Genomic DNA, 14,821 nt, shown 5'->3' with positions numbered 1-14,821 from the left:
CTGTTGAAACTGACACAACTAAACAAAACACAGGGAAATTGGAGATATATTTCACCTCACTGGTTAGAGGACAACCTGCAGAAGACAGTCAGCTACATTTTGGAGGGATGTGTTTCAATTATATGTCTCCAAAATTAAACTAACAGCTCAAACACCACACGGAATCTGGGAATAATGTGTACATCACTGGGTAGAGGACAATTTGTAGAAAACAGCTAGCTACATTTTGAAGTAATGCATTTTAATTCAAGTGGGTCACCAACGAGGTAAGTGTAACACAACACTTTTTTGGTTAAATAATACTCTTTCATTACAGAGCCTGGATTTTTCCCCTGATGAGGCTCATATCCACATGACACTTAAATCAACAGAACATCGTTAAAATACTCCTACTACAATGTTAAAACATTCTACATTGTGACATCATTAAAATACTCCTTCTACAATGTTAAAACATTCTACATTGTGACATCATTAAAATACACCTACTACAATGTTAAAACATTCTACATTGTGACATCATTAAAATACTCCTACTACAATGTTAAAACATTCTACATTGTGACATCATTAAAATACTCCTTCTACAATGTTAAAACATTCTACATTGTGACATCATTAAAATACTCCTACTACAATGTTAAAACATTCTACATTGTGACATCATTAAAATACTCCTTCTACAATGTTAAAACATTCTACATTGTGACATCATTAAAATACTCCTACTACAATGTTAAAACATTCTACATTGTGACATCATTAAAATACTCCTTCTACAATGTTAAAACATTCTACATTGTGACATCATTAAAATACTCCTACTACAATGTTAAAACATTCTACATTGTAACATTATTTCATTGATATCATGAAACAACTACTTCATGTATTTTCTGGTGTTTAATCAGAGATCTTTTATCAGAGTATCTCATGTCACATTGACTACAGCTATGAGGTTTCTCTCCTGTGTGTGTCCGCTGGTGCATAGTCAGACTGCTAGAAGTAACAAAACTCTTCCCACATTGATCACAGCTATAAGATTTCTCTCCTGTGTGTCCCCTCTGGTGTGTTTTCAGGCTGCTAGATGTTCCAAAACTCTTCCCACATTGATCACAGCTATAAGGCTTATCTCCTGTGTGTGTTCTCTGGTGTGATTTTAAATGTTTTGATGAAACAAAACTCTTTCCACAGTCAGAGCAGTGGTAAGGTTTTTCTCCTGTATGGATTCTCTGATGTATTTTAAGATCTGCTAAAAAGATGAATCTCTGCCCACAGTCAGAGCAGCAATGAGGTTTCTCTCCAGTGTGTATTCTCAGGTGTGCTATCAGGTTGCCTGAGTGAGAAAAATTCTTCCCACATTGATTACAGCTATAAGGCTTCTCCCCTGTGTGTGTTCTCTGGTGTGATGTTCAATTTCCTGAGATAACAAAACTCTTTCCACAGTTAGAGCAGTGGTAAGGTCTCTCTCCTGTGTGTGTTCTTTGGTGTATGGTCAGACAGCTAGATGTAACAAAACTCTTCCCACATTGATCACAGCTATAAGGCTTCTCTCCTGTGTGTGTTCTCTGGTGTATGGTCAGGTGGCTAGATGAAGTAAAACTTTTCCCACACTGATAACAGCTGTAAGGTTTCTCTCCTGTGTGTGTTCTCTGGTGTGCTTTCAGGCTGCTTGTAACACTAAAACTCTTCCCACATTTATCACAGCTATTAGGTTTCTCTCCTGCGTGGATTCTCAGATGTCTTTTAAGGCCAGCTGAAGAGGGGAATCTCTTCCCACAGTCAGAGCAGCGGTAAGGTTTCTTCCCTGTGGGTCTCCACTGGTGTTTGTGTTCTGATGTGTTCAATTATAAACCTACTGATGTCTTGCCACAGTTTTCTTACATGCATACAATGCCAAAAAAGATGCAACACAGTTTCTGGATGGTCATTACAAAAGGAGCAATTTGAGTTGATGTTTTCCTTAAACTTCTTCATATAGTGGTTGGCAGGATAATATTTATGAATAATTTTAAAGGAAACTTCCTTAGTTTTGTTAACAAGTAGGTATGTGTGTGGCAACATCCAAACTTTTTTCCCAACAGATATTATCAATAAATCCATTCCAATAAGGCATGACATAAGGCATGACATAAGGCATGACATAAGGCATGACATAAGGCATGACATAAGGTATATACATACAACATCCTGCTGAAACAAGGTTCGTATCGCTCTGTTGTTGAATGGACCAAAAGAGAAACAAATCTTTCCTACTGATGAGTCAACAGGGTCAACAGAAGGTAGGCTCTGAGGGTCAGGTCTTGACACGTTCCTGAATAACATAGCAACACCTGAGGGAATGGCATCTAAAACAATTGCAAAATCTTTAGGTGTTACAGGGACCTTGTAAAGTGATAAGAATTCTTTATAACTGAGTAAAAGACCCTCTGCATTTACAGTTAGTCAGACACCTCGGTAGCTTGCTAGACAAAATAGATTAACCAATAAAGCTGTGTTTTAAACACACTTCTGTTACCAATAGGATATTATTTCGGAAGGTAAAACGCAGTTGAGGAAAATATATATTATAGCGTGACGTGTAATCTAGTAGACAGGACGCTTCTTCAACAACAACAGCTAGTCAGCCACCTCTGTAGCACGCAACTGACAGTATACGGTCAAGACTGGAGTTAAGTCCTGAATTAGGTCTTAATTGTTTAACATGTTACTCATTAAACAGACGCAGATCGACTTACATTAGCGTATATGCATACATTTTCATACTGGTCCCGCTCGGGTATCAAACCGCGTTGTGTGGGGCATGGTTTACCAACTAAGCTACACGAAACTATTATCACCTCATGTATCCTCGTGTATTCGTAACGTACATATTCACATGTAGCTACAGGTCTGCATTAAACTACTCTAATACATTTATGCATGTTGATTTTGTCCATCCACACCAGACGCGATCAGGACACGCAGGTTGAAATATCAAAATTAACTCTGAACCAAGTACATTCATTTTGGGACAGGTCGAAAAGCATTCATGGCAATTTAGCTAGTTCGCTTGCTGTTGTTAGCTAATTTGTCCTGGGATATTAACATTGGGTTGTTATGTTATCTGTAATGCACAAGGTCCTCTGGTCCTACAATGAATCCATGATTGCATGCTGTCAGGCTGTATCACCGCCTGGTACAGCAACTGCACCAAACAGCTACTATCTCAAGGCCATCAGACTGTTAAATAGCCATCACTGGCTGGCTACCACCCAGTACCCTGCCCTGAACTTAATCACTGTCACTAGCTGGCCTCCACCCAGTACTCAACACTGCTCGTTCAAGGCTGCTGCCCTATGTACATAGACATGGAATCACTGATCACTTAAATAATGAAACACTGGTCCCTTTAATAATGGAACACTGGTCACTTTAATAATGGAACACGGGTCACTTTAATAATGGAACACTGGTCACTTTAATAATGGAACACTGGTCACTTTAATAATGGAACACTGGTCACTTTAATAATGGAACACTGGTCACTTAAATAATGAAACACTGGTCCCTTTAATAATGGAACACTGGTCACTATAATAATGGAACACTGGTCACTTTAATAATGGAACACTGGTCACTATAATAATGGAACACTGGTCACTTTAATAATGGAACACTGGTCACTTTAATAATGGAACACTGGTCACTTTAATAATGGAACACTGGTCACTATAATAATGGAACACTGGTCACTATAATAATGGAACACTGGTCACTAATTATTTGCCTACCTTCTCATGCCTTTTGCACACAATGTAGATATAGACTCCCCTTTTTTCTACTGTGTTATTGACTTGTTAATTATTTACTCCATGTGTAACTCTGTGTTGTCTGTTCACACTGCTATGCTTTATCTTGGCCAGGTCGCAGTTGCAAATGAGAACTTGTTCTCAACTAGCCTACCTGGTTAAATAAAGGTTAAATAAAGGTGAAATAAAAAATAAATTTAAAAAATTTAAAAAAACTATAATAATGGAACACTGGTCACTTTAATAGTGGAACACTGGTCACTTTAATAGTGGAACACTGGTCACTTTAATAGTGGAACACTGGTCACTTTAATAATGGAACACTGGCCACTTTAATAATGGAACACTTGTCACTTTAATAATGGAACACTGATCACTATAATAATGGAACACTGGTCACTAGTAATGGAACACTGGTCACTTTAATAATGGAACACTGGTCACTATAATAATGGAACACTGGTCACTATAATAATGGAACACTGGTCACTATAATAATGGAACACTGGTCACTTTAATAATGGAACACTGGTCACTTTAATAATGGAACACTGGTCACTATAATAATGGAACACTGGTCACTATAATAATGGAACACTGGTCACTTTAATAATGGAACACTGGTCACTTTAATAATGGAACACTGGTCACTTTAATAATGAAACACTGATCACTGTAATAATGGAACACTGGTCACTTTAATAATGGAACACTGGTCACTTTAATAATGGAACACTGGTCACTTTAATAATGGAACACTGGTCACTATAATAATGGAACACTGGTCACTATAATAATGGAACACTGGTCACTAATTATTTGCCTACCTTCTCATGCCTTTTGCACACAATGTATATATAGACTCCCCTTTTTTCTACTGTGTTATTGACTTGTTAATTGTTTACTCCATGTGTAACTCTGTGTTGTCTGTTCACACTGCTATGCTTTATCTTGGCCAGGTCGCAGTTGCAAATGAGAACTTGTTCTCAACTAGCCTACCTGGTTAAATAAAGGTTAAATAAAGGTGAAATAAAAAATAAATTAAAACAATTAAAAAAACTATAATAATGGAACACTGGTCACTTTAATAGTGGAACACTGGTCACTTTAATAGTGGAACACTGGTCACTTTAATAGTGGAACACTGGTCACTTTAATAGTGGAACACTGGTCACTTTAATAATGGAACACTGGCCACTTTAATAATGGAACACTTGTCACTTTAATAATGGAACACTGATCACTATAATAATGGAACACTGGTCACTAGTAATGGAACACTGGTCACTTTAATAATGGAACACTGGTCACTATAATAATGGAACACTGGTCACTATAATAATGGAACACTGGTCACTATAATAATGGAACACTGGTCACTTTAATAATGGAACACTGGTCACTTTAATAATGGAACACTGGTCACTATAATAATGGAACACTGGTCACTATAATAATGGAACACTGGTCACTTTAATAATGGAACACTGGTCACTTTAATAATGGAACACTGGTCACTTTAATAATGAAACACTGATCACTATAATAATGGAACACTGGTCACTAATAATGGAACACTGGTCACTGTAATAATGGAACACTGGTCACTTTAATAATGGAACACTGGTCACTTTAATAATGGAACACTGGTCACTTTAATAATGGAACACTGGTCACTATATTAATGGAACACTGGTCACTATAATAATGGAACACTGGTCACTAATTATTTGCCTACCTTCTCATGCCTTTTGCACACAATGTATATAGACTCCCCTTTTTTCTACTGTGTTATTGACTTGTTAATTGTTTACTCCATGTGTAACTCTGTGTTGTCTGTTCACACTGCTATGCTTTATCTTGGCCAGGTCGCAGTTGCAAATGAGAACTTGTTCTCAACTAGCCTACCTGGTTAAATAAAGGTTAAATAAAGGTGAAATAAAAAATAAATTAAAACAATTAAAAAAACTATAATAATGGAACACTGGTCACTTTAATAGTGGAACACTGGTCACTTTAATAGTGGAACACTGGTCACTTTAATAGTGGAACACTGGTCACTTTAATAGTGGAACACTGGTCACTTTAATAATGGAACACTGGCCACTTTAATAATGGAACACTGGTCACTATAATAATGGAACACTGGTCACTAATAATGGAACACTGGTCACTATAATAATGGAACACTGGTCACTATAATAATGGAACACTGGTCACTATAATAATGGAACACTGGTCACTATAATAATGGAACACTGGTCACTATAATAATGGAACACTGGTCACTTTAATAATGGAACACTGGTCACTATAATAATGGAACACTGGTCACTTTAATAATGGAACACTGGTCACTTTAATAATGGAACACTGGTCACTATAATAATGGAACACTGGTCACTATAATAATGGAACACTGGTCACTTTAATAATGGAACACTGGTCACTTTAATAATGGAACACTGGTCACTTTAATAATGGAACACTGGTCACTTTAATAATGGAACACTGGTCACTTTAATAATGGAACACTGGCCACTTTAATAATGGAACACTGGTCACTTTAATAATGGAACACTGGTCCCTTTAATAATGGAACACTGGTCACTTTAATAATGGAACACTGGTCACGTTAATAATGGAACACTGGTCACTTTAATAATGGAACACTGGTCACGTTAATAATGGAACACTGGTCACTTTAATAATGGAACACTGGTCCCTTTAATAATGGAACACTGATCACTATAATAATGGAACACTGGTCACTATAATAATGGAACACTGGTCACTATAATAATGGAACACTGGTCACTTTAATAATGGAACACTGGTCCCCTTAATAATGGAACACTGGTCACTTTAATAATGGAACACTGGTCCCCTTAATAATGGAACACTGGTCACTTTAATAGTGGAACACTGGTCACTTTAATAATGGAACACTGGTCACTATAATAATGGAACACTGGTCACTATAATAATGGAACACTGGTCACTTTAATAATGGAACACTGGTCACTTTAATAATGGAACACTGGTCACTTTAATAATGGAACACTGGTCACTTTAATAATGGAACACTGGTCACTTTAATAATGGAACACTGGCCACTTTAATAATGGAACACTGGTCACTTTAATAATGGAACACTGGTCCCTTTAATAATGGAACACTGGTCACTTTAATAATGGAACACTGGTCATGTTAATAATGGAACACTGGTCACTTTAATAATGGAACACTGGTCACGTTAATAATGGAACACTGGTCACTTTAATAATGGAACACTGGTCCCTTTAATAATGGAACACTGATCACTATAATAATGGAACACTGGTCACTATAATAATGGAACACTGGTCACTATAATAATGGAACACTGGTCACTTTAATAATGGAACACTGGTCCCCTTAATAATGGAACACTGGTCACGTTAATAATGGAACACTGGTCACGTTAATAATGGAACACTGGTCACTTTAATAATGGAACACTGGTCCCTTTAATAATGGAACACTGATCACTATAATAATGGAACACTGGTCACTATAATAATGGAACACTGGTCACTATAATAATGGAACACTGGTCACTTTAATAATGGAACACTGGTCCCCTTAATAATGGAACACTGGTCACTTTAATAATGGAACACTGGTCCCCTTAATAATGGAACACTGGTCACTTTAATAATGGAACACTGATCACTATAATAATGGAGCACTGGTCACTTTAATAATGGAACACTGATCACTATAATAATGGAACACTGGTCCCTTTAATAATGGAACACTGGTCACTTTAATAATGTTTAAATACTGTTTTACACACTTCATATGTATTTTCATTTAGCTTTGATTTCCTCTAGCTATTCTCCAGTTTGCTCCCAGCCGCTTTCACAGAACTTAGATCACTGTTAAACCATGGTGCAGATTTGTTTGTTTTACTGAATTAATGTGACATTTCCTTAAATGCAGTCAGATACGTAGCAGATAGAAAGTATGTTTTAAATTAAATGAAATACACTTTTACTCTCAACTGCGTTACCAACTCCAGTCAGCAGATGGCGATGAGCGTCTTTCAGGCGACGCTGCCAGTGTGACGTATAATCTAGTGGACGGGACGTTCTTTCAACAACAACAGCTAGTCAGACACCTCGGTAGCTTTCTGGCAAACATAGCTACAACATTCACGCTCTTTACACTGTTTTGGTGTTTTAAAGTTCTGTTGTTTAGCTAGTTACCTTATTTAATGTTATATGTACATTGTTACTCAGCTAGCTGGCTTAATAAGTTAGCTTAGAGCTAGGCTTGTCGCTAATGCTACCTAGCTAACATCTCCGACCATGAGTTCACTGAGCTACTCTCCTCCGGATAAAGAAGAGGAGGTCTGCTGGGCGGAGGAAGAGGGTCTGTGGCTGAACATTGTCGTGAAAGAGGAGAAAGAAGAGGAGGATGTCACCGTTAAAAAACAAGTAGAGGTTGAGTCTGTTCCGGTTAAAGACGAAGAGAAAGACGTTACTGTGAAAGAAGAGGAAGACTCGTTCAGAGTGAAAGAGGAGGATGTTACAGTAAAAGAAGAGGAGGAAGAGCAAGAGGAGGATGCAGGAGAGGAGGGGGAGATGACTGTCACATTGAAAGAAGACGACGAGGAGGAGACAGAAGATCTGATTAAGACCAGTAAGTACTTTCTTAATAACAGGATCACAACCTCTGTTAGCCCACTAATGGACGTGACTCTGCTTTGATGCGAAGTGGCTCCAAAACAGACAAGTACTACATCTAAATGTGAATCCATTCTCAATTGTGGTACGGTTCCAGAAACATAAATCTCTCCACTTTCATATCACATCAAAAATAATTTCACAAATATACTCTTACTGCAGCATACTGTTCTAACCGGTTTTAACACAGTTGCAGCCGACAGCGTTTTTCAGCGACAACACCTTTGTGTCGTCCGTATTCCGTTTACACACAGGTGTTAGGAGTCGCTGATAGCTAATTAGGCCAGGTACGCCTCTGTCTATCATCTGTCTTCCATCTGTTTTCCTCCAACGCGCTGTAACATGGAAATATGGCCATATGGGAACAGTAACCCTATAAAGGTAGCAATTCAACCTTTTGGGCTTTGGGCTTTGGGGGGGGGGGGGGGGGGGGGGGGGGTGTAAAATTATCCTGGAAGTGATACATGTTTGACCGAGGGACATGTCAAAATGCTGAATTTGGTAATTCTAGCAAGCTTTTATTCATATAAAAAATGTACTGAATTGGCCATGTGGTCTACATTAAAAGGGTAAATGACATGCCCTCCTCAGTGGGTAATGTCAGTCTTGTAGTTGAAATGAAGATTAAGATTGTAACAATGACAGTCCATTTTATATATATATATATCATTATTTATCATTATATACATACATATATATATATATATACAATGATATCATTATTTAGACTTATTGAGGGAAAATCAAGGACTGAAGGGGGGCATGAATAAAAAACGTCAGAGTAATATTTTAATTCATGAGGTGATTGGGGGACTAAACCTGATAGTATAACAATAGTAGTGATGGTCTACCACAGCTTCAGATGATAAGGTGTTAACTAGACTAAACCTGATAGTATAACAATAGTAGTGATGGTCTTCCACAGCTTCAGATGATACGGTGTTGTTCAGTCAGGCAGTTCAGAAAGGCTGGGCAGTAGTTTAAAAGGAGGGAGCAGAGATGTCACAGAGGGAGCAGCGATGTCACAGAGCGGGCAGCGATGTCACAGAGGGGGCAGCGATGTCACAGAGGGGGCAGTGATGTCACAGAGGGGGCAGCGATGTCACAGAGGGAGCAGCGATGTCACAGATGGAGCAGCGACGTCACAGAGGGGGCAGCGAAGTCACAGAGGGGGCAGCGAAGTCACAGAGGGGGCAGCGACGTCACAGAGGGGGCAGCGACGTCACAGAGGGGGCAGCGACGTCACAGAGGGAGCAGCATCAGTCAGTTACTCAGACCGGAGCTCTTCACCAGGCTCCTCCTCTAACATGGAGCCAGTTTTATCATGTAGAAGTTTTATTCAGGTCTCTATTAAGTATTTAACTAAATAATCTGTTTGTCTTTGGCAGGAGAGAGACCAGACTCTCACTCTGACAGCGGAAAGAGTCCTTCGGGGGGACCAGACCCAGAGACGCCCAAACCAGCGAGACAACACCACTGCTCCCAATGTGAAAAGAGGTTTTCCAAATCAGGGGACCTAAAACGGCATGAGAGGATACACACAGGGGAGAAGCCTTTCCAATGTTCCCAGTGTGGAAAGTGTTTTAACCGCTTAAGCAACCTGAAGGCGCATGAGAGGACACACACACATTATTTCCAATGTTCCCACTGTGGGAAGCGTTTTGCCTGCTTAAGCAGGCTGAAGAGGCATGAGAGGACACACACAGGGGAAAAGCCGTTCCAATGTTCCCAGTGTGGAAAGCGTTTTACCCGCTTAAAGTGCCTGACGACGCATGAGAGGACACACACAGGGGGAAAGCCTTTCCAATGTTCCCAGTGTGGAAAGCATTTTACCCGCTTAAGGAGCCTGGAGGAGCATGAGAGGATACACACAGGGGAAAATCCGTTCCAATGTTCCCAGTGTGGAAAGCATTTTACCCGCTTAAGGAGCCTGGAGGAGCATGAGAGGACACACACAGGGGAAAAGCCGTTCCAATGTTCCCAGTGTGGAAAGAGTTTTACCCGCTTAAGTAGCCTGAAGAAGCATGAAAAGATACACACAGGGGAAAAGCCCTACCAGTGCTCTCATTGTGGAAAGACATTTTCCCAGGCAGAGGACCTGAAATCACATGAGAGAATAGAGAGGCTGTGTTCTGACTTATGTTTTTGACCTGAGAATTTAGGTTTTTGTTTATGCCAAATGAAATCATATTGTTAACATGAAATCATTAACAAAATAGACCTACTCTTTTCAAGTTTTCATCTGGAGATGATAAATACTACCATTCATCCATTGCATACGAGTATAAACCCTCTAATATTGTTCATTATGTTTTGGGGATATTGCTAAATGTTCATTATTATATAGATGAATGGAGTTTTGGATTTCTTGATGCTAACCTTAAACCTCTTGGATTTGATGTGATCTGGCTTTTCGCTAAATTAATTTGATTGAATACATGATTTAGATATTGCACCATGTAAATTATGGAATAGATTAATAGAATGAGCATTTCTTGATTTTGAACATTGAAACCTCTTGAATTTAGTCGTTTTGTTTCATTTAGTTAATTTGTTTACTAGTCGTCAAGCTAAAGGACGATGAAAATGTGATGGCGTTTTTATAACAACATTGATAAGTTGTTGACCTGAAAAACATGAATGTTCCCACCAATTCCACTATGTAGAAGCAGTATAGAGTTGTTTATTTTGATATTATCTGTTGACTGAATAAATCTGAATTTGCATTGAATACAGATGTGCAGTAGATGTGAAGTTTATTTTATATTCTCACCAATCGATCAACAAAAACGTGTCTTTGTCAGTCTCAATATAATATTAAACTTTTGAAAGAAATGAAAAATAAAAAGTAGAATAAGGCTCCATGTTAGCTAATGGAGGCATTATATTATAAGGCTCCATGGTAGCTAATGCATTATTATATTATAAGGCTCCATGGTAGCTAATGCATTATTATATTATAAGGCTCCATGGTAGCTAATACATTATAATATAATAAGGCTCCATGGTAGCTAATACATTATAATATAATAAGGCTCCATGGTAGCTAATACATTAGAATATTATAAGGCTCCATGGTAGCTAATACATTAGAATATTATAAGGCTCCATGGTAGCTAATACATTATAATATAATAAGGCTCCATGGTAGCTAATACATTATAATATAATAAGGCTCCATGGTAGCTAATACATTATAATATAATAAGGCTCCATGGTAGCTAATACATTATAATATAATAAGGCACCATGGTAGCTAATACATTATAATAGAATAAGGCACCATGGTAGCTAATACAGTAGAATAGAATAAGGCACCATGGTAGTGTCGCGATACGAAACCTTCAGCCCCGCCCCTTTGCCGGCAGCGGGGTGCTAGAGGTGGTTAGCGTCCCGTTCCCTGGATTGGACAGGGCACTATAGATACTTCAGGTTATCTCGGTATAACCAGGACCGCTCGCGTAGCCCTGCCTCTCTCTATATCGAAGCGTTGTCCGCGTAGAGAGGTATTTTGCCTTGTCACTCTCAACGGTCTAGCTCTAGCTGGGATGTGTGAACCCCACCTTTATCCTCTAGACTCTTTGCTTCACCACCTTGAGTTGGTCCTTGGTCCTTGAGTTATTATTAAGCACTAGTCCTACCAGTCTCTATATGATTTCCCTGTGTTTGAGTGTTAACTGTCTTTGAGAGAACCTTTTACTCGAGACAAAATAAGACTACCGTTTATTTTTGAAAACACTCTGTTTTTTGTCTTTTTACAATCAAACACACTTCAAAATACACAATTTGTTACTCGGTCACACACAGCGTTAATCAAAAACATGCAAATGCCTTAATGCTCTAAATGCCTGGTACAATGATAACACGTATCTCTAATAAAATATAATACTTCAACTTAATTACCTTTAAAAGATGTCAGGATGACAAGATGATGTTTCAATCGGTCAGAGTTTTGAGAATTTAGTTTAGTGTAGCGACTCCCCTCTAACTGCCGAGAGGTTGAGTTGGAGTCGTTATTTTAACTAAATTGGATTCAAGTTGTATTGAATGAGGAAACTAGAGTCGTTCTTGGTCAACTGATCGTCTACTGATGTTTCACTATCCTCCAACGAAAACCCCCTGGGTTCAGTGTTTAAGTCCTGTCTCGGGATGCCAAACTATTTCCAGTAATGCCGGTGATTAGACCTTGGTCAGGCGATCACAAAGCAGGGACTGTCATATAGTGGACAAAGCCTCAAGAACCACACACTGCCAGTAGTAATGGTTTGGAATAGATAGGAACACGAGGAGTCTCAGCACAAGAATCTAGTCCAAATTCAATAGAGTTAGAATCTATAGATGACCCAGGCACCAATACCTGGTTCAAATGGTTGTCTCTATGAATTTAGAATTCAAGAAGTAAGCGCCGAAGTATCGGCAGTTTCTCTATATATACCTTTTTTCACCGTCCAAAATCCCCTAGGTGTCCTCCACAGAATAATTCATCCTGTTATTACCTACTACTTCCTCCCAATATTATTTCCGGTGTGGTTGGCTAGTACATACATCTGTTCATACCCATATAAGGATGTACTTCCTACATAGCTTAAAGCGCTACCTTCCTCTTATAGAGTCCAGCCTATTCAAGCAATAATGATTCTAATAGGTTTTCCCAGCCAGCAGATTCTCCTTCTACCGTGGGCGGAGCCAGTTGATACCAGTCAGGTTCTGCTGTTTGGAAGCTTGGTTCTTCAGGGGTAGACATAGTCCAGGCGGGTAGTTCATCCGGTACTGTCAAGGCGGGTCAGAGGGGAGATCCTTTTTGTGTTCCACTACAGTAGCTAATACATTATAATATAATAAGGCTCCATGGTAGCTAATACATTATAATATAATAAGGCTCCATGGTAGCTAATACATTATAATATAATAAGGCTCCATGGTAGCTAATACATTATAATATAATAAGGCTCCATGGTAGCTAATACATTATAATATAATAAGGCTCCATGGTAGCTAATACATTATAATATAATAAGGCTCCATGGTAGCTAATACATTAGAATAGAATAAGGCTCCATGGTAGCTAATACATTAGAATAGAATAAGGCTCCATGGTAGCTAATACATTATAATATAATAAGGCTCCATGTTAGCTAACACATTATAATATAATAAGGCTCCATGGTAGCTAATACATTATAATATAATAAGGCTCCATGTTAGCTAATACATTATAATATAATAAGGCTCCATGGTAGCTAATACATTATAATATAATAAGGCTCCATGGTAGCTAATACATTATAATATAATAAGGCTCCATGGTAGCTAATACATTATAATATAATAAGGCTCCATGGTAGCTAATACATTAGAATAGAATAAGGCTCCATGGTAGCTAATACATTATAATATAATAAGGCTCCATGGTAGCTAATACATTAGAATAGAATAAGGCTCCATGGTAGCTAATACATTATAATATAATAAGGCTCCATGGTAGCTAATACATTATAATATAATAAGGCTCCATGGTAGCTAATACATTATAATATAATAAGGCTCCATGGTAGCTAATACATTAGAATAGAATAAGGCTCCATGGTAGCTAATACATTATAATATAATAAGGCTCCATGTTAGCTAATACATTATAATATAATAAGGCTCCATGGTAGCTAATACATTATAATAAAATAAGGCTCCATGGTAGCTAATACATTATAATATAATAAGGCTCCATGGTAGCTAATACATTATAATATAATAAGGCTCCATGGTAGCTAATACATTATAATATAATAAGGCTCCATGGTAGCTAATACATTATAATATAATAAGGCTCCATGGTAGCTAATACATTATAATATAATACGGCTCCATGGTAGCTAATACATTAGAATATAATAAGGCTCCATGGTAGCTAATACATTATAATATAATAAGGCTCCATGGTAGCTAATACATTAGAATAGAATAAGGCTCCATGGTAGCTAATACATTATAATATAATAAGGCTCCATGTTAGCTAATACATTATAATATAATAAGGCTCCATGGTAGCTAATACATTATATTATAATAAGGCTCCTTGGTAGCTAATACATTAGAATATAATAAGGCTCCATGGTAGCTAATACATTATAATATAATAAGGCTCCATGGTAGCTAATACATTAGAATAGAATAAGGCTCCATGGTAGCCAATACATTATAATATAATAAGGCTCCATGGTAGCTAATACATTATCATATAATAAGGCTCCATGGTAGCTAATACATTATAATATAATAAGGCTCCATGGTAGCTAATACATT

The 14,821-nt window shown here is 37.9% G+C and overlaps 1 protein-coding gene and 1 pseudogene across 1 annotated transcript; one reads left to right on the top strand and one right to left on the bottom strand.

Annotated features, from left to right (window-relative positions):
- Positions 1-857: 857 nt before the first annotated feature.
- On the bottom strand, positions 858-2,758 carry LOC118940061 (annotated as a pseudogene).
- A 5,125-nt stretch (positions 2,759-7,883) lies between these two features.
- LOC110487183 (gastrula zinc finger protein XlCGF17.1-like) lies at positions 7,884-11,252 on the top strand. Its single transcript, XM_036948652.1, has 2 exons — positions 7,884-8,477; positions 9,910-11,252. The coding sequence occupies exons 1-2, from the start codon at positions 8,144-8,146 to the stop codon at positions 10,668-10,670; spliced, it is 1,095 nt and encodes a 364-aa protein (XP_036804547.1). The 5' UTR covers positions 7,884-8,143; the 3' UTR covers positions 10,671-11,252.
- The last annotated feature ends 3,569 nt before the right edge of the window (positions 11,253-14,821 follow it).

The sequence above is a fragment of the Oncorhynchus mykiss genome, chromosome 17 (assembly GCF_013265735.2).
Source record: "Oncorhynchus mykiss isolate Arlee chromosome 17, USDA_OmykA_1.1, whole genome shotgun sequence".
Classification (NCBI taxonomy): domain Eukaryota; kingdom Metazoa; phylum Chordata; class Actinopteri; order Salmoniformes; family Salmonidae; genus Oncorhynchus; species Oncorhynchus mykiss.
This window is presented reverse-complemented; position numbering and strand designations above follow the sequence as displayed.

Bases quoted from the DNA above. Each gene is read 5' to 3' on its own strand.
- LOC110487183 (XM_036948652.1), top strand. From the start codon at position 8,144: ATGAGTTCACTGAGCTACTCTCCTCCGGATAAAGAAGAGGAGGTCTGC. The intron at 8,478-9,909 runs GTAAGTACTTTC...TGTCTTTGGCAG, and splicing joins AGAAGATCTGATTAAGACCA to GAGAGAGACCAGACTCTCAC.